Here is a 22,111-nt window from a genome sequence, read left to right as displayed (position 1 = left end):
TGGCCTGCCTGATACTTTTAGCCATTAATGAGGAAAGAGCCCCAGCCTGGCCTGGCTCAGGATGCCTGTGTTCTCAGCTGGGAGCACATCTGATCCCAAGGCCTCCGCTTCCTCTGTGGGCAGACTCGGGATCCTGTCAAGTTCTCACGGGGCCTGAGGCTGAGAGCCCCACCGCTCAGTGTCACCTGTCCGGGGGGGCCGCCTCGGCTGGCCATTACCGCAGAGACATTGGCATTGATCAGCACTTGGTTCTGAATGCTTAGGGCAGAGTGAGGCTGGTCCCCCTGCCCCCACCATGTATGTCTGGCCTTCATACATAATTAATATTTCTTCCAGAACAAGCCCCTTGGCCACAAACATATTTGACAGACAGGAGCAGAGGGTCAGGGTCCATGAAAACACTCAGGGAAGAACAGCTGAGAAGACCCTTTGCTCATTTTGTTTCAGAGAAAACTCCACTGCCTCTCCTTCATCCCCACCCCTTACTGCCCTCCCACCGCGTGCCTGGGAAGCCAGAAGTACGCCTTTGGAGAAGTGGTCATTTTCGGATCCCTCTGTGGTCCTCAGAGACTTCTGAAGCCTTTCGCAAGCCAGCACCTGTTTGCGGACTCTGATGCCTTTCCTTGTTCCCCATGCGAAGTGCTTGAAGCCTGGAGCTGTCCCTGTAAGCCCAGCACTTCCCCCTGCCCTGAGGAGCAGGCTGGGCCTTCATCCAAGGACGCTGGGCCACAGAGCACTTCGTCCTCCTCTCAGACAGGGCTGCGAGCCGCCGAAAAGCCCTGCCTTTGCCGGTCAAGTCTGCATCCTGGGCCTCCTCCCTGTGCGTCATGACCACGGCCTTTCCCAGCTCTCCACCGCGAGATCAGGGGCTCCTCAGAGAGAGAAGCGTGTCTTGTTCCTCTCTCTTGACCCTCGCGCTTTGCAGATGTTTGGCCTGTAAAGATTTATGGAAGGGACGAATGAGTGAATGACTGCGGGCGCCGCACAGTGCCTGCCCAGCATGCCTCTGCTGCTCTGTTTCCCCAGGTGCTAAGGAAGGGAACGGATTCCAGGTGCCCCTTGTCCTTTGACTTTCTTTCTTCTCTGCCCAGTGAGCTCCCTCTGCAGGGTCCCAAGCTGCCTGGCGTTGTGGCTCTCTGCTCCTCCCCGTGGCCTGGGAAATAAATAAATATGTGCCTGCTGACAAATGAAAATGCCTTTCCTCTGGAAGTCCAGAGGGTGGCCTGACAAATAATGCGCTCTCGGGGTCCCTGCGTGGGGTCAAGCCCGGCGGAGGCCAGCAGAGCCCCTGTCTGCCATGGCCCCCAGCGCCCGTGCCCCACCACCGGGGCCTGGCCCCACACAAACAGGCCTGCGTGCCTCCGACTTGGGCTGCCTTGCTGGTGACATGACGCTAGAAAATGTGCTCGGAGGCCCTTGAGGAGCACTGTTTGAGTTCTAAACTGGCACCAGTCCGAACATGCAAGTTACTCTGAGGGACAGAGGCTGCTCCAAATAGCTCCACCTATTTGGGACAAAGGTCAGGGTGGACTCCACTTCCTGTTGTAGCCAGGACCCTGAACCACGTGGTGCACTTTGGCCCTGGTTGCTCTCTGCCCAGTGCTGTGGGATGTTTACTCAGAATAAACTTACCCCCCGCCCCCCTGTGTCTCACTCCCTCCCCCTCCCTTCCCTCTCGCTCTCTGTCTCTCATCTCTAGAAATAAAACTCTGGAGAGGTGACTAATTCACATCTCCGGGTGTCTGTGAAGTCTGTGGCTTTAAGAATCTCTAGGTCTTTTTCAAACAGTGATGGAAAAAAATACTTCCTTGGGAGTAGGCCACCCTGAGAGCAAGCTGACGTTGAATTGTTCACAGCCCACGTTAGGTCTACAGTCGCCCTGTCTGTGGGGTGTTATGTGTGATTGACGGGGCGGGGCTTGAGGGGCAGTGTTAGGGCCCTGGGACTTGGTTTCCTCGTCTGTCAAATGGTAATAGAAACACCTTCCTTCCAGTGTTAGTCTGAGGATAGGGGATAACGCAGAACGCCCTGCACAGGGCCCAGCGTCTAATGGGATGTTTACAACAGAGACTGCACGTTTAAACGTTTGATTGGACTCCAGGACGGAAGCAGTTCTCAACCCCGGAGGCCCCCCTTTCATCTTCTCTCGGGATGTCCGATATTTGATGAATGTTTGGTGAAAGGAGTACATCTTGGGGGAGACACTTTGTGTGAATTTACTCAGAGCCCTCTCTGACGGGTATAGAGGAGGCGGTGTGGACCTCTGAAGGCCTCTACCTTTCTCTCCGAGTGAGAAGAGAAGCTACGGGAGGGTTTTGAGCAGAGGGGCATCATAACAGGACTTAACCTTTTACAAGGATCCGCCCGGTTACTGAGTTAAGGAGACTCTAGAAAGGCAAGGAGCTGGGGACTCTTGGAAAGGAGGCGTAGTGGCTTAGGCGCCAAGAGGCTATGGCTTGGCTCGGGGTGTTGACGGTGCAGCTGGTTGTAGTGGCGAGATTCGGGAATTAAGGCGGGATTCACAGAATTTGCTGAAAGATTGGATGGGGCGTGTGAGCAGGAGAGCAGAGTCCAGGATGTTGTCTGAGCTACTGGGGGGATGAAGCTCCCTGTCCGCCGGGATGTAGTGGCAGCAGGTTTGGGAGGGAGTGTGGGGAATAGGGTTGTGTGTGTGAGCTGCCCGAGCTACAGCTCCGGAGGAGTGACCAAGCGTTTGTGTGGAGAGAGACCACCCAGCAGTGACGCAGCGCGAGTCTCCTCCGTCAGCTTCTCAGCGTCCTGTGTCACCTCTGTCCTGCCAGCACCCACACGGGACCCTCCAGCCTCCGTCTGTCTCCTTAACTCAGACTCACCTGTCCACCTGCCTAATTCCGGTTCCCCTGGAGGTCTGCAGGGGACGGGTCCTGTGCCCTGTGTCCTGATACAGGGCTAGGCACAGCTGAGATGCTCAAGCAGTTGTTGAGAACGAGTATTGTTTATTCCTCAGACTAACCTCATGAATAGGTACTATTGTTATTATACAAAAATACATCGATTCGGTCTTGGTTAAAAACAAAAGAAATCATAGAATATGATTGTGTTTACATTAAGTTTTTAATTTTTTATTTATTTTGAGAGTGAGAGAGAGAGAAAACGGAGGAGGGGCATAGAGAGGGGACAGAGGATCCTAAGCGGGCTCCACCCTGCCAGCACAGAGCCCGACGCGGGGCCCCAACTCACAAACCGTGAGATCATGACCCAAGCCGAAATCAAGAGTCAGATGCTTAACCAACTGAGCCACCCACGCACCCCTACGTTAAGTTCTTTAAAGTTTCCATACAGCAAGGGAAAGGAGAGTAGAAAACACTATTTACTGGTGATTTAAGATCATAAAAATATTTACATTTATGTAGGTTCTTTTATTATTTTTACAAAGATGAAACAGAAACTTCCTAAGATACTCACAGATTCTTCCTGTGAGTTATTTGGGAAGACACTCACTCTGGACTGTTCGTGGTTAAATAAGTTTGTTTCAGAGAATAAGATTTCCTTAAACTGTAAATGAGCTGTTCATCTGACCCATGTGAAAATCATGTGAGCTCTTCTTTAGAAGAAGCTTAGACCCCTGGGTCTACTTGATTCCAGCTTTTTATTGAGATAAACCATGAATCTGTATAGTACATCTGGCTTTTAAGTACGCAGTGCAGAGAATTCTCACAAATCCAACACACCAGTGTAACCAGCTCTGAGCAAAATATAGCGCGTCCCTCCCTCCCTCCTGTCCCCTGCCGGTTACTCCACACCCAGGCATAACCACTGTCTTAACTTCTAAAATCATAGATTAATTTTGCTGGGTTTTGTATTTGTATAAATGGAATCGTACACAGTGTCCTTCTGTGTGTGTGCCTTCTTCCTACGTTTGTAAGGTTCATCCATGTTTTTTTATTATTTTTTTAACATTTATTCATTTTTTGAGTGATAGAGACAGAGTACAAGCAGGGGAGGGGCAGAGAGAGAGGGAGACACAGAATCTGAAGCAGGCTCCAGGCTCCGAGTTATCAGCACAGAGCCCGACAGGGGACTCGAATTCAGGAACCACGAGATCATGACCTGAGCCCAAGTTGGACGCTTAACCGACTGAGCCCCCCAGGTGCCCCCATCCATGTTTTTAAAAAAAAATTTTTTTTAATATTTATTTTTGAAGGAGAGACAGAGTGCGAGCAGGGGAGGGGCAGATAGGGAGGGACAGAATCCGAAGCAGGCTCCAGGCTCCAAGCTGTCAGCACAGAGCCCGACTCGGCGCTCAAACCCACAAACCACGAGATCGTGACCTGAGCCGAAGTCGGACGCTTAACCGACTGAGCCCCCCAGGCGCCCCAGGTTTATCCATATTTTTGTGTGTAGATGTAGGTTGTGTGTAGCGTTCCTCACATGCGGGCGCCACAGTTTATCCGTTCTTTTGCCAGTGGGCATTTGGATAGTGCTGCTTTGAATATTCTGGCACATGCCTTAGGAGCTCGTGTAGGCGTTTCTCCAGGGAACGTACCTGGGAGCAGGATTGCAGGGCCCCCAGGGAAGCACGTGGTGGCTGCTGTCCCCGTTCACCATCTCAGCGTGGCGAGTGGGCACTGCCCATTGCTCGCCGTCCTCGCCAGCGCTTAGTATTTCCTGTTCCTTTTTATCCATTCAGGTGTATATGTAAAGGTATCACTTATGATTTTAATTTATGGTTTCCTGGTGCCTATTTGAGGGGAGCACCTCGTCATCTGTCTATTAGCCATTTGGATATCATCTTTTGTGAAGGGTCTGTTCAATCCTGAATCTGTTACCAGGTATGCGGAGAGAACCAAAATAGTGTGCTTCTATTAGATTTGAGCCCAAATCCAAGGGGAAGCTTGGTTTCGTGTGTAGGTAGGAGACATAGCCTCTCTCCTGCACCCCATCCCTTCTGCCTCCACCCCAAGCCTCACTCTTTGGCTCCATCTCCGCTGGCCTGCACCCGGCTCAGGCATCGGGAGAGGATCGTGCTCATACCCATGACCTAACCATTCCATCCCTAGGGGTCTGTCTCATGATACACGCATCCAGGAAGGTAGGTGTGAGGGCTCCTCAACGCAGCATTGATCCAGGAGCCAAAGTTAGAAACGTCAGCCAGGGGACCTGGTAAAGGGGCTTCAGCAGAATATTATTCAGCCGTTAACTGTGCTCACATGAAAAGATGCCCACAAAAGTTGAAAAATACTTCAGCTCTGCCATTTGTGGACTTCGGAGGGATTTTTACTTTCCGTGTTCTATATTTTTACAGTACTTGGATTTTTAGAACAAGGTTGTTTTAGTTTTTGTTGCTGGGGGAGAACAAAAAAGCAATCTCCTTGCTCTGAGTCCTCTGTCCTCTGCGAGAGCAGACGGGAGAGTGTGGACAGATCCTCAGGTCAGAAGAGGCGTTGCTGCTGCAGAACTCTGAAAACTAACTTTCCCTCTGCTTTAACGTGAATAGTTCTATATTAAGGAAGACAGAGGATCTTTTCATATGGAAATTGTTGGAAAAAAATGAACCGTCAGGTTGCTTTCCATTCGAGGCTGTGGCTATTTTTAGCCAAGTGCTGGCAGAGGCCTGGTGATGCTATCAAGTAACAGTAATGGCTTCCATTTATTGAGCGGTTGGTGTATATCAGGGCCTCGGCAGAATGCTTGACACACAGGGTTGTGTTTAATCCTCACTGCGGCCCACAGAGGTGGCCCCGAGGTCATGCTTTTCCAGAGGCGAGGCACGTGGAGCTCAGAGAGGTACAGACTTTGCCCACATGTATGGCCGAGCTCCGGGTGAAACGCGGACCCCCGACTCCGAAGCCCACGTGCCGCCTGCCGTGCCCACAGCCCACTCGGCCTGGAATGTTGTCTCCTTCTTTCCCTTAGTCTGTAAGATTTTCAGTAAGTAACAGTCTGAAATCCTAGGTTCAAAAAAAGCTTTTCCTAGGGGCACCGGGATGGCTCTGTCGGTTGAGCGTCCCACCTTTGACGTTGGCCCGAGTCGTGATCTCACGATTTCGTGGGTTCAAGCCCCGCGTCGGGCTCTGCCCTGACAGAGCCTGCTGCTCGCGCTCTGTCTCTCCCTCTCTCTCTCTCTCTCTCTCTCTCTCTCTCCCTCTCTCCCTCTCTCCCTCCCTCCCCCCTCTCTGTGCCCCTGTCCCGCTCGTGCTCTCTCTGGCTGTCTCAAAATAAATAAACTTGAAAAAAAAAAAGTTCTTCCTAATGTCCTCAAGCCACTTCTCCACTCTGGTTATCCTTTTTACCCGTTTGGGAAAGCGATAGGGCAGATAGTGTTCAGATGGGACTTGTGTCAGTGGATGAATGTGCCCGATTCTGTGCCCAGTATACTGTAAGTAACAAGAAATTGGTGGCGCCGGTATTTCTCAAGACTGGCTGCAGTAATTTTGCAACTGCCTGGAAGTGTCATCCAATGTGACCCTGACTTTGTGGTCCCGTGGGTTGATATTTAGAGGCTGGCCTTATCCAGAGCGAAATTAAGCCCTGACAGAAACCACTGCTAAGTTGGGATCCCAGCTGCCACCAGTGACATTTGAAAGGCCAGTTGATATGTACATTTGTCAGCAACAGGCAGAGACCGTTGTCGGGCTTGGCTAAGGGGCATGTTGAAAATCTGATACTGAAACCTTGATCCCTGGCCAACTGACTGCTCAGGAAGAAAGCGGTGTGGCTTTGGGGCTTTGGGGGTTTTTGTTTGTTTGGTTTTGAGATTTGATTCTGTGTAGAGGCTACGTGCCTCTCTTCCAGCCTGTCTTTCCTCTTGAGGCTGGAGGAGGTCCTTTGTCTGACAGCTGGGTCTGCATCCTGAGATGGTGGCCCCAGCAAGTGGCTGCTCTTAGTAACCATGTGGCCATTTATACAGAATGTGTGAGGCCCTATAAGCCACCCTTACTCTGGAAGAAATGACTAGCAGATTAGTCATTGGGAGGGAGTTCCCGGCCTTCCGTGGTGTAAATGCTACACTGTGCAGTGGTCAGACGCTTTGTTTTCTTAAGTTCTCTCGACAACCTTTGGAGTTGCTCTCACAGATTTGATAGACTACAGTAGGGTAGCGGTTGATGGCAGTTCCTTCTTACGTGAAGGAGGGTTTGTTTCCCGCGGTTAGGTACGGCCGTAGGGAAGGTGCACCCGCCTGGCAGTCCCAGGTATTGGTAGGGAGGGCACCGGGGACAACCGAGACTTCGATAGCGGGACTGCAAAGTGGCGCAGCCATTATGCAGAATCATTTGGCAGAACCCATGAAATTAGGGGCGCCTGGGTGGCTCGGTTGAGGGTCCGACTTCGACTCAGGTCATGATCTCATGGTTCGTGGGTTCAAGCCCCATGTCGGGCTCTGTGCTGACAGCTGGCTCAGAGCCTGGAGCCTGTTTCTGATTCTGTGTCTCCCTCTCTCTCTGCCTCTCCTCTGCTCATGCTCTGTCTCTCTCTTTCAAAAATAAACATTAAAAAACTATTTTTTAATTCATAAATTAAATATGGTATATACTCTATAGCTAAGCAGTTCTATTCACAGAAAGCTCTTGCATGTGTTCTGGGAGACATGTATGAGAATGTTCATAGCAGTGTTGTTTATAGAAGCTGGCAACAGGCCAGTGTCCCCTGGGATTAGGGAATCTATGGAATTTTTTTTTTTTAATATTTTTTATTTATTTCTAGGAGAGAGAGAGAGACAGCGTGAGCAGGGGAGGGTCAGAGAGAGAGGGAGTCACAGACTGAAACAGGCTCCAGGCTCTGAGCTGGCAGTCAGCACAGAGCCCGACGCGGGGCTCGAACCCACGAACCGTGAGATCATGACCTAAGCGAAAGTCGGATGCTTAACCGACTAAGCCACCCAGGCGCTCCAAGGGAATCTATGGAATTTCACGGCACTGAAAACGAGAGCACTTACATGTACTTCAGCATGGTTACATGTCAGACCTACTACTGGGAGAAAAAGCAAGAACATGAGAATATTTACAGTGTATTTCCATTTATGTAAACTTCATAAACCTGTAAATTAAACTATACTTACAGATATAAACTATCAGAGATGGTAAGGGATGATAAGCACAAAAATCAGAATCATGGTTCCCCGTCGTTGGGGGGAGAGATGTGGTCACGAAGGGGCGTGAGGTGGCGGCAGTGGACTTGATAATGTCTGTCTCTAGAGCTGTGCTGTCCGATACAGCAGCCTCCAGCCCCATTCCAAGTACTCAGTGGACACATGGGGCTGTCCTGTTGGATGGTACAGATATAGAACATCGCCATCATTGCTGAGAGGTCTATTTGATAGACTACGTTGGTGGATACGTGTATTTAAAATAATTCTGTGTGTGTACTTTTATATATATATATATACTTATATGTTTATGAACTCTTTCAAAATTTGTTTTAATTTCAGTACTACAAAATCTCTAAAAACACACATACACAGAATCTGAAAGTGCCCCTTTCTAAGTGAAAAGTCAGAGAGTAGAGAATAGTAAGAGAGTGGTTGATAAAGCTACCTGAGACTGTGGGAGCATCTCCTTGGCATTGGCCTCCACTCCAGATGATGGATACACTTGAGGGACTCGGGAAAAGGAGCAGGACGTGTGTGTGTGTGTGTGTGTGGGTGTGTGTGTGGTACTGTTGGCGAAATTCCCCTGACACAGCCGCCCCACGTGTGTGTGTGTGTGTGTGTGGGTGTGTGTGTGGTACTGTTGGCGAAATTCCCCTGACACAGCCGCCCCACGTGTGTGTGTGTGTGTGTGTGGGTGTGTGTGTGGTACTGTTGGCGAAATTCCCCTGACACAGCCGCCCCCCGTTGCTTCCTTCCGCCTGCTGTCACTGGTTATTACGGTGCTTTATCAACACTCAGGTGCGGAATCTGAGTGACCTTGCAAGTCACCTGAAATCTGTGTTGCCAACCCGGTGTTTCAAGGAGAAGATAACAAGCAGCCTCCAAGTAAAAATCTGTCCTGGTTAGCGCTGTCTTCTATTTCCAGAGGTGACGCGGTTCGTTATCATTAGGAAGAACCTGCTTTCTCTGCTTGATTTAACACCTTGTGTGCTAAAGGTAGCTGTTCCAAGGCTATGAAATACTCCCAGGAGGGAGATTTATTGGTAGATCTAGTTCTTTCTTTAAATGCTGACGTGGATTCCCAGCCATGCCCGGAGACAGACTAGAATTTCAGGCAGAGGTAGAGAGAGTGCCGTAATATACTTCCTGCATTCAGTTTGCTCTCAGGTTGGAGGTGCCCTTCGTTGGCCCTTGGCTCATGATCAGGGCTGGCTTTGCAAGTCGGGGCGCCGGAGAGGTCTTCTGGGGAGCCCTCCGTGCCTTGCGTGCACACCCGAGTTCCGCCCTCGTCGTGATGGCAGAGGGGTGAATCTGGCCTGTTCGTACGGCAGCTCGGGGTAGCAGACAGGCACAGGCGGAAATTGGTTTCCCCAGCCCAGGTCTCAGAGGTCTCTGACCACGAAAGCAAACCAAAGAAACCGTGCATCCTGCCTGGACTTCCCCATCTGCATTTGCTTTTCGGGCCCTGCTTTCAGTCTTAGTTGCTCGAATGGAAGTTGTAAGGGTTAGTACTTTGCTCTGACATCCCAGCTGGCTTGGGAACCTGCCTGGTCAGAGCTGTGCCTGCAGACACAGGAAGGCCGAGGAGACCTGTGAAGCCACAGAGCGAAACAGTCCTTTACACTGGCCAGAAGATTGAGCCTTCTGGCCAGTGTAAAGGAAGAGGCCGGTGGGCCCTTGTGAGGCCCACAGTCACTTGGGGTGGTGAGTTTAAAGGTCAGTGCTACAGAATTGCCTGATTAAGGTCTGTAAGCAGTTGGGATGTAAGAATTCAGAGTTTGATCAACTTTGTTACCTATCCAGATCCTATAGTTAGCTTAGTCAGCTCCCTGCCCGGCACTTGGGCACGCGCCTCATTGCATTATCCCAAGTGGCGTCTCATTTACTCTCCATCATGTCAGCCATCCTAAGGACAGTATTCCCCGGGCGCCTGGGGGGCTCAGTCAGTTAAGCGTCCGACTTCGGCTCAGGTCATGATCTCACGGTTCGTGGATTCGAGCCCCACGTTGGGCTCTGCGCTGGCAGCCCAGGGCCTGCAGCCTGCTTTGGATTCGGTGTCTCCCACTTACTCTCTCTCTCTGCCCCTCCCCCATGTGCATGTGCCCTCTCGCTCGGTCTCTCTCTCCGTCAAAAACAAATAACTAAAACTTAAAAAACAATGTTACCAGCCCCATTTTCCAGACAAAGAAACTTAAGACTTGGAGAGGGGACTTTGAAGTATTTTCACCCAAACAGTCTGACCACAGAGCTCACCCTTTTAACCACCATATATAGGATTAGACCGGTCACATCATTTTGAAGTATAAAGAAGGAAATATAAACTGTCAGAAGACCCAACCTCCTTGAGCGGGGAAGGAGAGGCCAGGCAGAGGGAGGACGGAGAAACCCACCATCCCAGCTTTCCCGCTCTGAATCCCAGCGAGGACTGTGGCGTCCACAGGCAGGTGCCCAGGGCCCCTCCTGACCCGGTGGTGAGCTGTGCCGTGTGAAGAGAGAGGTGCCCCGGCGTCCTCTGGATTTCTGTGCACCTTCGGGCTCCAAGAGGGGCTTCCTACCGTCAGACAGACAGCTGCAAAGCCCTGTCTGTTTTGACTCTGCTTGTGAATGAAGGCCGGGCCGTCTCTTTGGTCCAGAGTGTGGTGCGCTTCTAGGTGACCTGTCTGCCACCTGGAAGGTCTTTGACGGAGGAATTGTGCTTTGTCCCTAATGACATGCACAATAATAATAACAGACACAGTAACAGGCCTCTAGTACAGGGTGCTGGGTCATTTATTTGGAAGGGTGTTTTAGTACTAAATAGCTGGAGGAATGGAGAGGGGAGGAGTGCTTTTTATTTTTAAAACTACAGGATTTATTTTTCTACTGCATAGGATCATGTTCTGTTCCTAATTTTCAGCCACTTTCAAGTATTTTCTGTGAATTTCAGCTGGTATCAAAAGAAGTGGTCCTTTTGGTGGTTGATTCATTCACTTGTTGAGTGAATGTTGAGTACCGTCTCTGGGCTGGGTACCATGTTAGCACTGGGATGCGGCCGTGAAAAGGACAGGTATGGTCCTCAGTGAGTTTGCGTTCTTGTGAGGAGACAAGCACGGAAATACTTATCACTTAAGATTGTTTCAAACGCCAGGAAGCATTGAGGTAAACGGCGAGATGAAGGGAGGCCTCGGCGGGTCTTTGCTTTTTCAAAAACAACTTCATTGAGATAGAATTCACGTACACAGTGGACTCATTTAAAGTGTAGAATCCAGTGTGGTTTGTTGTTGTTTTTTAATAAGTCACTGGGTTGTGCAGCCATCACCCGATTCTAAGTTTAGGATATTTACATCCCCTCACCAAAAAACCCCTCATACTCATTAGCAACCCCTCTCCCTGCCCACAATCTTAGCAGCCACTGATCTACTTTCTGTCTCTAAAAATTTGCCTATTCTGGAGAATTTCAAATAAAAAACGATACAATAAGTGGTCTTTTGTGACTGGCTTCTTTCACTTAGCATAACGCTGTCAAGATTCATCCATGTTATAGCAGGTGTCAGAACTTCGTTTCTTTTATCGTCAGGTAATATTCTGTCGTATGGATATGCCGCACTTTATTCGTTCCTCGACGTTTGAGTTATTTCCACCTTTTGATTATCATGAATAGTGCTGCTGTGAGCTTTCGTGTAGAAATCATAGGGAGAGATGTTTTCATTTCTCTTGGGTAAATGCCGAGGGATGGAGTTGCTGGGGTGTAGGGTAACCGTGTTTGATCATGTGAGGAACTGACAGCCACTTTCCACAGCAGCTGCACCATTTTACATTTCCAGCATCAGTGTAGGAGGGCTCCAGGCCCCCAACCTTCGCCACTGCTTGCTTATTATTGGTCTTTTTGGTTACACCTGGTGGCTTAGAAGTAGTAACTTCTGTTGGTTTGGGCATTTCCCTGATGACAAATGATGGTGAGCATCTTTTCATGTGCTTATTGCTCATTTGTGTATTTTATTCGGAGAAATGTCTATTGAAATTCTTCGGTCATTTTAAATTGGATTATTTTCCTTTTGTTGTTGAATTATAAGAGCTGTTTATATTTTCTGCGTGCAAGTCCCTAGCAGGTGTATGACTTGCAGATATTTTCTCCCATTCTGCAGTTTGCCTTTTCACTTTCTTGATGGTATCGCTTGCAGCACAAACATTTTTAATACCATCTTCACTTTGGGTGTATGATATCGTGATTGGGTATTTGTGTGCATTGCCAAATGATCACCACAGTGAGTCTCGTTTAAAGTTTTAAATTGTGATGAAGTCCAATGGATCTCATTTTTCTTTTGTCACTTTTGGTGTTACAGCTAAGCAACCATTACCAAATCCAAGGTCACAAAAGTTTCATCCCTATGTTTTCTTCTGAGTTTCTAGTTTTAACTCTTACATTCAGGTCTGTGAGATCCATTTTGAGTTAATTTTTGTATATGGTGTGAAGTAAGGGCCCACATTTGTTCTTTTGTATGTGAAATACCCGGTGGTGCCAGCACCATTTGTTGAAAAGAACATTCATTCCTTCACTGAATGGACTTGGGACCCCTGTTAAGAATCAGTCGGCCGTAGACACGTGGGTTTATTTCTGGGCTCTCAGTCCCATTCCGTTCTTCTGTTCCCCATACCAGTACCATGCTGCCCTGATTATTGTAACTTCATAATAGAGAGTCTTAAGCTCAGGAAGCATCAGTCCTCTGATTTTATTCTTCTTTTTCTATCGTTTTGGCTGTTGCATGTTTCTTTTATTTCCATACTTATTTAAGGGTTAGATTGTCCATTTGTGCCCCCCCCAAAAAAAAAAAAGCCAGCTGGGACTCTCATAGGGATTATGTTGAATCTGTAGACCAATTTGGGGAGTATCGACATTTTAATAATATTAACACTTGATTCGTCTATTTAGATTGTCGCAATTTCTTTCAACAATGTTTTGTAGTTTTTAGTGTATGTCTGGCTCTTCTTGTGTTATGTTTATGCCCAAGTATTTTATTCTTTTTGACGATATTGTCAATGGGAGCTTTTTTGTTTTTGTTCTGTTTCTACTGAAGTAGAGTTGACACACGATGTTCTATTAGTTTCGGGTGTAGCGTGTCGTGATTCTAGCATCTCTGCGCATCCTGCTCTCTCACCAGTGTGGCCCCCTCTGTCACCACATGGTGCTATCACAGGATCACTGGGCTATATTCCTTGTGTTGCACCTTTTATTCCAATGACCTACCCATTCCCTAACTGGAAGCCCGTATCTCCCCTTCCCCTTCACCCACTTTTCCCAGTCTCCACCCCTTCCCTCTGCCAGCCATCCCCATCAGTTCCCTGTAGTGTAAATGGAAGCTTTTCAAAATTTCATTTTGGAATGTTCATTTCTACTGTTCAGAAACCCAGCAGCCTCTCATATATTGATCTTGTATCCTGTGACTTTACTGAATTTGTTTCTTGGTACTCAGTTTTTTTAATGGATTGCTTGGGATTTTCCATATACAAGATCATCTACAAATAGAGTTTTATATCTTCCTTTCGAATCTGGTAGAGTACGACACCGAATGGTGAGAACAGACACCCTAGTCTCGTTCCTGATCTTGGAGAGAAACCATCCAGTCGTTCGCTGTGTTCCAGAGGGTTTTGAATACCTTGGTGCGATTTCAGTCTCCGATGCTTACTCTGAGGCCTTGCTCGTGCTGCCTTTGCCCTAAACCTAAACAGAAGTGAGGGGGTTGATTCCTTTCCAGTTCCCACAACCTGCATGTCTGTGATTCTGCTTTGGTGTCCTTTCTTCTTAGCTGGTTCCCTTAGACTTGGGTTAGTTCATCCTACAAACTGTGTAGGGGACACCAAAAGCATTGGTGGGTTCTTTTCCCGTGGCCGCTTGACCATCTCTGACTTCCATAGTCCTGAACAACCTAACTAGATGGAAACTGCAGAAATTAAAACATGCAAGCAACAGTGTTTTGGCGGAACTGTCTCCCCTTTGCTTTGTAACTCTAAACAGCCAGGGGAAAAGATTTGTTTGGGGACGACGCTCAATTACGCCAAAGGTCACGGGACCGCGGCTCTTCCCCACCCCACCTCTAACCATCAGCACCTCCTTGTTTTCAGACTCTCAGCGCTCCCATCTCTCCTCCTTCACCATGAAGCTCAAGGACAAATTCCACTCGCCCAAAATCAAGCGAACACCGTCCAAGAAGGGAAAACCAGCTGAGGTGTCTGTGAAAGTCCCGGAGAAGCCTGTGAACAAAGTAAGCGGACTCTCTCTAGGTGTCTCTCCTGGCCTTTGCCTACTTCGAGCCATAGGAGTTTGTGCTGTTTTTAAGTTCAACCCCTGGGGACCCACTTTGAGTGCAGAACACCTATTCTGTAGCGTCCCCCTGTTTCCCGGCAGGGGCCTTGAGCATCTTTGCCAGATGCGAGCCTTTAGGATGGTGAATGTTTCTCCTGTTAATCGGAGTCAGGTTCTGTGGCTTTCCCAGACGTGTCACCCTCTGGGGATTTAAACCCGCTCGGTGCATCATGTTTACGCCCCGGGTGCCGCCTCCCTGCCCCAGAGAGCCCCACAGTGCCCTGGCATGCACACACATAGGGGGACTTTGTGACGTCCAGAACATCCTTCGTTCGGCTTTTGGGCCCGTGCTCTGAGACACGTCAAGTCCATGAAACCCAGCCAAGGACGTCCTCAAGCACTGGTAACCTCAGCAGGGCCAGTCAAGCCAGATACATGGAAACAGCTATAGATTTTCATCAGCCCCTCCCGTCAGCCTCCAACGGCCATTTCAAGCTCTGTAGGAATCCAGGTTTCCTCTTTTCCAGGAGGCAACAGACAGATTTCTGCCAGAGGGCTACCCTATCCCCTTGGATCTGGAGCAGCAGGCAGTAGAATTTATGTCCACCAGTGCTGTGGCTTCCAGGTCTCAAAGGCAGAAGGTCAGTGTGACGTTAAGAACAATTGGGTTTGCCTTGCCTTCTACTGCAGAATCCTGGCCCATGGTTTTGGGGATGGAAAAAAAGAAAATCTATTGCAATATCCTTGTGTTGAATTGGGTGGCGACTGTGGGCTTAATTGTTCAGGAACCAGTCCAAGGGGCCTTGGGTAACATTAAGAATTTATCTAAGTCTTTGGAGAGAGCTCAGCACTCCTCAACGAAAGCTTGCGGGTCCTCTCTGGGGTTGGTTTGGGTGTGCTGCTTGGGTCCAACGGGTTCTGCGGGAAGCGGGTGAGTCTTCTCTCTCAAGCCCAGCTCTTCTTGCCTTGACTTGCTAAGATGATATGAACAGTTAGGGAAGGGCGTCTCCAGTAACAGGTGCTCTGTTAGACATCTAGCAAGACTCAGAGTACGGCGAGAGCGCACAGAGCCAGGCACTCAGAACCGAGCCCCATCGGAGCCAGGGACGCCTTTTGTGCTACTAACATTTATCCAGTTTTCTCTTAGCCCCTTGCCAGCTGCTTTACACTTATTCCTATGTAACGCTCATCACAGTCCCAGAAGATGGAAACTTATTTGGCAGAAAAGGAAACTGAGGCTCTAGGGACGTGAAGCACTGGCCACCATCACGCAGGGAAAGGTAGCAGAGCTGAGGTTTGAACGCTGGCTGTCTCACATCCAAGTCCAAACTCCTGTGATACATTCCTCGTTACGAAAGCCAGAACTCATTTTTGAACATGCCAGAGATCTACATGTTGCCTCTCACACATAACTAGACAGGAAAGCAAAATGAGCCGTTGCTATGTAGAATAAATGCAAGCCTTGGAGAGAAGCGTGTCCTTCCTTCCGGGCCCGCCCAGGGCGTAGTGGGTGGCAGAGCCCTCGTCAAAGCCGTCAGGTTAACGCCACTGGCAAACGCTGCCCCATGACAAAGACACCATGATTCTTGCATTTTAAAGAGTCCCTATATTTTTTTTTATTTTGACCAGTAGAATATCTTAAAATTCTAGTTAAAAGTAGAGAAAATTAAGGTTTAAGTCTAAAAGTCTTTTGTTGAATAACCCCTTTTCCCACCTCATTTGTTAGCAAAAGAGGCTGAAGAAAAAGAGTAAATAAAGTGTTCAGTGTTTGCCAGGTTGATCGAATTCCAGATCGAAGAAGAATAGCAATAAAGTGGAAGATTGGCATGTCCCCGAGTCATTTTCCATGTCCCCCCGCATCGTTCGGCCCCCTCTGGGAGCCGAGTCTGGGGACGAAGCCCATGCACAGGGCCCGTCAGGGTAGAGTGGCTGCAGCACCCGCGCGCCAGCAGTCCACACTGGCAAGAGCCTGGTCCGGCCACTCGGTTCTTGGAACTTTCCCCACTTTCTTCATTACTCCAAGAGAGGTCATGGCGGGGCGGGGTGGGGGGGCAGATTCAGTGCTGAGGTGTCCTTCACTTGGCATGGGTTCCTGCCCATTCCAGGGGACTTCGGCAGTGTCTGGAGACACTTTGAGTTGTCACGACTAGAAAGGTGAAGCAGGTGCTGCTAGATCTGCTGGGCAGAAGCCGGGGTGCCCTGGCTCATAGACCCCCCAACACGGGACAGCCCCCCCCCAGCAGAGGATTACCCAGCCCCAGGTATCGGTAGTGCTGCAGCTGAGAACCCCCATTCCGTAGCAAGGAACTGTGGGCATGACCTTAGCCCAGGAAGACCACTACTCCGGGTTTTGGTGTCGCCCTTTAAGAAGGGTTGGATTACTCTGCTCTGTCCCGGGTCAGCTGCCTGAGACAACATGAGTGCAAACCTGTTGTCTAATACAAGCCCACGGGCACAACGAGGGGGGGTGTTGGGGAATCTGCCAACAGGTGTGAACTTGGAAGATTGTCGAAGAAATCTGAAAACACATCTGTCATTTGCTGTCATCGTTACATATTGCTTATGAGCTCCCTTGCCTCTTAGAGCCGTGTGTGCCCTCATTTTAATCCCACTTTTTATGCCTGACATTCCCTGTTTAAACACACGGAGGCTTGCAGCTCAGTAGACAGCACAGATTCAGATCCATCTGTGGCTTGCTGAGGGTTGCTCGTGGCCCAGGCCCTGTCCCGGGTGACTTCACGTGCTGTCTCATCTACTCCTCTCCATAACTGTGTGTGAAACCGTTTATTATTCCAAATACACAGAGTTTGGGCTCTGGCCCACATTTTCTTTTCTGTTTTTTTTTTTCTTTTTTTTAATGTTTGTTTATTTTTGAGAGAAAGAGAGCATGAGCAGGGAAGGGGCAGAGAGAGAAGGAGACACAGAATCCAAAGCAGGCTCCAGGCTCTGAGCTGTCAGCACAGAACCCTACGTGGGGCTCGAACTCGCAGACCAAAAGATCATGACCTGAGCTGAAGTCGGACACCTAACCAACTGAGCCACCCAGGTGCCCCGGCCCACTTTTTTTTTTTTTTCTTTTTTTTAATGTTTGTTTATTTTTGAGAGAAAGAGAGCATGAGCAGGGAAGGGGCAGAGAGAGAAGGAGACACAGAATCCAAAGCAGGCTCCAGGCTCTGAGCTGTCAGCACAGAACCCTACGTGGGGCTTGAACTCACAGAGTGCAGGATCATGACCTGAGCCGAAGTCGGACGTTGAACCGACTGAGCCACCCAGGCGCTCCTGACCCATGATTTTTTGATCAAAATCTGCTTTTCCCTTAAACTTTGTGCACTACTTCCACACACATTCTCATTCATGTCCCCACAGCAAGCTCTTTCGATTAGCCACATTAGGTAATATCCTCCCCTTTTTTCAGATGCAGAGCCTGAAGCCACTAGTCCCCAAGCCCAGCAGTGGCTTCGCACCTAGGCCCTTCCTCAACACCACTACCCTCAGGTGGCTCCCAGTCTGTGTAGGGCCGGTGGCTGGTGCAGGGAGGTTGTGCCCGGCAAGGGTGGGGGAGGGGGCTCCTGCCCCTGGGGCTGCGCAGCTGGGCAGCTCGAGCAGGGCCAAAGCTGTGGGTTCCTGGTTCTAGCGAGGGCTCCATCTCGTTGTCTCCTTGTATGCCCTTCTGACCGCTGGTGGCATTTTGCAAGAAGCCAGTGCTCAGAGGCCGTGAATTCTGGGAGTGCAGTTTGCTGGAGAGGTAACGGACAGAACCAGACTCTGCTAAGTTGTCAGCTCCTTCGGTAGGAGCCCAGGGCAGCCTGGCTCTTCAGTGACTCATTTGATCTCTCTGCACATGACAGAAGATTCTTTTTGCCCTGAAGTGCCTTCCTGCCCTTACTGGGCACCTCCCATCTTCAGGTCAGCCCCTTTCTTCCTCGCAAGCCTGATGACATTTTCTTTCTTTCTTTTTTTAATTTTTTTAAATGTTTATTTTTGAGAGAGAGAGACAGCATGAGCAGGGAAGGGACAGAGAGGGAGGGGGAGACAGAGAGCCTGAAGCAGGCTCCAGGCTCTGAGCTGCCAGCACAGAGCCTGAGCTGGGGCTCGAACTCGTGAACTGTGAGTTCATGACCTGAGCCAAGGTCAGATGCTTGACCGACAGAGCCACCCAGGTGCTCCCTGATGCCATTTTCTTATAAGGTTTCCTGCTTCCTCCCCATCCTTCATCATCCCTGGTTCCAAACATGTCCCGATGTGCTGAGATGTCAGTGCTATGGTCAGGGGCCTCTGGCCACACTGGCCGCCGGGATTTCAGGCACATTGATGTCTGAATGTGATTCCTTCATCCTCATGTTCTTTGTGGCCCCGGTGGGTGACGGCAAGGGAGAGAGCTATTGTCCGTGAGGTGGGTAACAGGTGGCTGGCCCCAGAAACAGTCAATAAACATGTGAGATCACGAGAAGAGAAAAGGTGAAGGTAAAGAGGCACTCCCCCCTCCTCAGAGGACCTTCTCTTTGTGCGCTACAGACCACCTTTGGGGAAGTACCCCCTGGAGAGAAATCAAACTGGGTCTTTGAAAGTTGTCTGACTAAAGAAGCTGTTTACTTTTCAATCCTGTTTGTATCTTTTTCTTGTGCTATTCCCACGGAGTAAGTGCCTCCAGAATGGAATGTTTTTCTTTAAAGTGTTTAAGAAGAAGAGAGCTAGTGTTCAGAATCAGAATCGCTTCTTATATATCATTGGCTTATTTCCTTGTAGATTATTGTTTAAATCGGCATTTTTCTGGAAATGTTTTTCTTGGCCCTGGTTGCTTTTATTTCTATACCCGCCAGACCTCAGAGAACGCACCGGTGGCAGCTTTCCGCATTTACAGCGATCGTAATTTGCGCTGGACTATGTAATAAGTTCTACTTGGATAGGAAACCCATTTTTGGATTTATCTGTTCTGTAGATCATCCTTGATTTCCCTTACCTGCCAACCAGCTGGGACCGAGGCCTCTGACATTAGGACCATGTAGAGGGAGGTTGGAGAAAGGCACCAAGGGAGAGGGTGTGTGGGTGTGCGCGCGCGCGTCCACTGACTACATTTGAGGCATCCTGTAGTCAAGGAGAAAAGATTTGGGCGTGGGAGTTTGAATACTGGTAAGTGCAGGGCTCTGGGCTTTACGCTGCTCCCTGCTGGGCTTTCTTCGGGAGCAGAGGGACTGTGGATGCTGTCAGCATTTGCTGCACGAGTGAGGATTGAATCATTGCACCTGCTCCAGCCTCTTCCCCTTTTCACCCCAGGGCATCCACCCCTTCTAGCCCTGGGGTGTCCAGACCCTCCGGGAGAGCCAAGCCATTTCATGCAGCGGGAGCTACACCTTCGGATTCAGCGTGGGAATCTAGTGAGGGATCATTTGAGAATGGGCTTGGAATGCAAATGCCTCTGACTGTCTTATACTGACCCTCAGATCTTTGAAAGACCTGGGATCTCTTGATTTGATTTACTGGCTAGCTATGCACCGTGAGATTTAACTGCGGGTTCTCTACGTTTCCTACAGCCATCAGCAAATTAGTCCTCACTGTGCTAAGGAGTGATAATACCTCAGTGTGGTGGGGGGGGGGGGGGGGGGGGTTCCTCACAGCAGGGAGGCCACACCAGTCTCTGTACCAGGCAGGGAATTCAGAAATGTCTCAGTGAACTGTCTTGGTCCGAGCTCCCTTCTGCTTCCTAGTTCAGCCTCTGTATCCTGACTGCAAGCCTTAGAAAGTAATTTGGCCTGGTTTCTGCAGCAAGAAGCCTTTTCTGCTCGCATCAATCTCAAGCTAGTTGATAGGAAATCATACTTCAGTTTTTTCGAAACCGCTCCCTTTAATCTCTCTCCTCCCTCCTTATACTTAACATTTCCTTTCAGAACCTGAGCTGGCTGGAAGAGAAAGAGAAAGAGGTGGTTAGTGCCTTGCGCTACTTTAAGACCATTGTGGACAAAATGGCTATTGATAAGAAGGTACTCGAGATGCTTCCGGGGTCAGCCAGCAAGGTGCTGGAGGCCATCTTACCCCTGGTGCAGAGCGATCCTCGAATTCAGCACAGGTGAGTCACCCTGAGACCCCTTGACTGTGTCAGCGTAAGGGGCAGTTCAAACTTAGGGCTCCTCGGAAGAGCAAGGGGCGTGGGGAGGGAAAAGAGCCTTCTCTCCGCCCTTCCCAGCTATGACTTGATGCTCTCCCAAGGCGGAGGTCATTGTTGCTCATGAGGGCCTTGACCCCGAGGGAGATTTCTAGCCTTGCTAGGACTGTAGCCACAGGGCAAGTCTGTGGTGGCTTCTTTGCCTTAGGTCATTGGCAATCATCTCATTGATTTGGACACATTTCTAGTCCCCTTCCACTGACTGGGGTTTATTTTATCACGACATAAATCCTCTTAATATCAAGACCTAGCCTGGCAGAGACCTCAGCTGCTTAGCTGATTGGGCCACGAGAGGGCGAGAGTCCTGCTAGAGCCTGGATTAATGAAACCTTTAACCGTATCGAGCCAGGACCCCCCAGACAGCACCTGGGTTCCCTAGGAGCCAGGGATGTTGGGAGGAGCCAGCCCCCGCCCCAGCAAGCTTTCCTTGAGGAACTCATATGGCTGGAGTGCGTTTTCCCGTCTTTGTTGTTAGGTAGAGGAGGAAGAGGGATAGTAACTGCAGTCTTCAGTGAAAACCTAGCAGGAGCTGCTTCTTGAGAGGCTGTCAGATGCCTGCCGGCTCTGTGTTTCTTTCCTGGTACCTGTTCAGGATAAAAGCATCCCTGTTTTCAGTTCCTCGAGATCGCTTAGTGTTTGTAAAGCCCCGTGAGATTTTGAGCCTTTGTGAACTGTTCTTGGAACTTGGCAACAGAGCGCATAGTTTTCTTCTTCTGGGAGAGAATGCAAACAGTGTCTTCATTTCCAAGCAGCTCTATGGCCCGGGCCGTCCACCCTGGAGCTGCAGCTGACCTCTGTAGATTGTGGCCTTTCGGCCACTTGGTGGCAGAGGGAAAAACTGTCGGGATGGCTTGGCCCTGCTACCATCTTCGCTTTTCCGGGCCTTTCTCCTGTCCCGGAGGAGGCACTTGAGGAAATGAGTCCCTTCGTGCCCTGTTGAGTGGCCACACGTGGAGTGTTTTATGTGCGGGGCTCGAGACCGAGCACGTGTCTCTGCCGTAGTTAACCCCATGCCCAGCTTGTAGAAGAGCCCAGTGCTGTTCTCCTTGGAAGGGGATGTGCCCAGTGGTACACTAGGGTCAGATGTGTAGACGGCTTTTTATGCAGAGTGCTCCTCCCCCGCTTCTCGCGTGAGTGTCCCTACCACGGTGGAGTTAGAATCTAGTGGTACCCAGCGGAGGTACCCAGCAGAAGCTCTGCTGGGATTTGAAGGGGGGAGAGTCAGGGGAGACCCCACAGTACAATTAAACTTCCCGCAGGAGGAGATGCTGGAGCAGGACCTGAAGGAAGAGTGGGAATTCGGCCTGCGGTCCAGGCAGAGGGACGGGAAAGCAAAGGGTCTGGGGCCGGCAGGGTGCGGGTGTCCCTGGAGGGCGGAGACACGGCAGTCGTGGGGCAGAAGGGGGCCTCGCGGGGGCACTGGCCGAGGCACGGTGGGCAGCTGGGGTGTGTGCCGCTGCACCCTGCCGGCCACACGTGCGAGCCTCCCTAGGACAACCCGGGACAGTCCTGTAGCTGAGTCCTGGCTGCTGGGGCTATGGCTCCTGGAGTCCTAGCCTGAGGCTGTGCCAAGCAGCCTCCTTTCCAGAGGCACAGACCCTGT

At 50.0% G+C, this 22,111-nt stretch overlaps 1 protein-coding gene across 1 annotated transcript in view; it reads left to right on the top strand.

The window, feature by feature from the left end:
- The window catches only part of RAPGEF1 (Rap guanine nucleotide exchange factor 1), a 107,567-nt gene that overhangs the window by 31,303 nt on the left and 54,153 nt on the right, over positions 1-22,111 (top strand). Inside the window, exons 2-4 of the mRNA XM_077768410.1 lie at positions 14,168-14,307; positions 14,876-14,989; positions 20,234-20,412. Of these exons, the coding sequence (XP_077624536.1) occupies positions 14,168-14,307; positions 14,876-14,989; positions 20,234-20,412 (433 nt within the window). The remainder of the gene's footprint in view (positions 1-14,167; positions 14,308-14,875; positions 14,990-20,233; positions 20,413-22,111) is intronic.

The sequence above is a fragment of the Crocuta crocuta genome, unplaced genomic scaffold (assembly GCF_008692635.1).
Source record: "Crocuta crocuta isolate KB4526 unplaced genomic scaffold, BGI_CrCroc_1.0 scaffold35, whole genome shotgun sequence".
NCBI lineage: Eukaryota > Metazoa > Chordata > Mammalia > Carnivora > Hyaenidae > Crocuta > Crocuta crocuta.
This window is presented reverse-complemented; position numbering and strand designations above follow the sequence as displayed.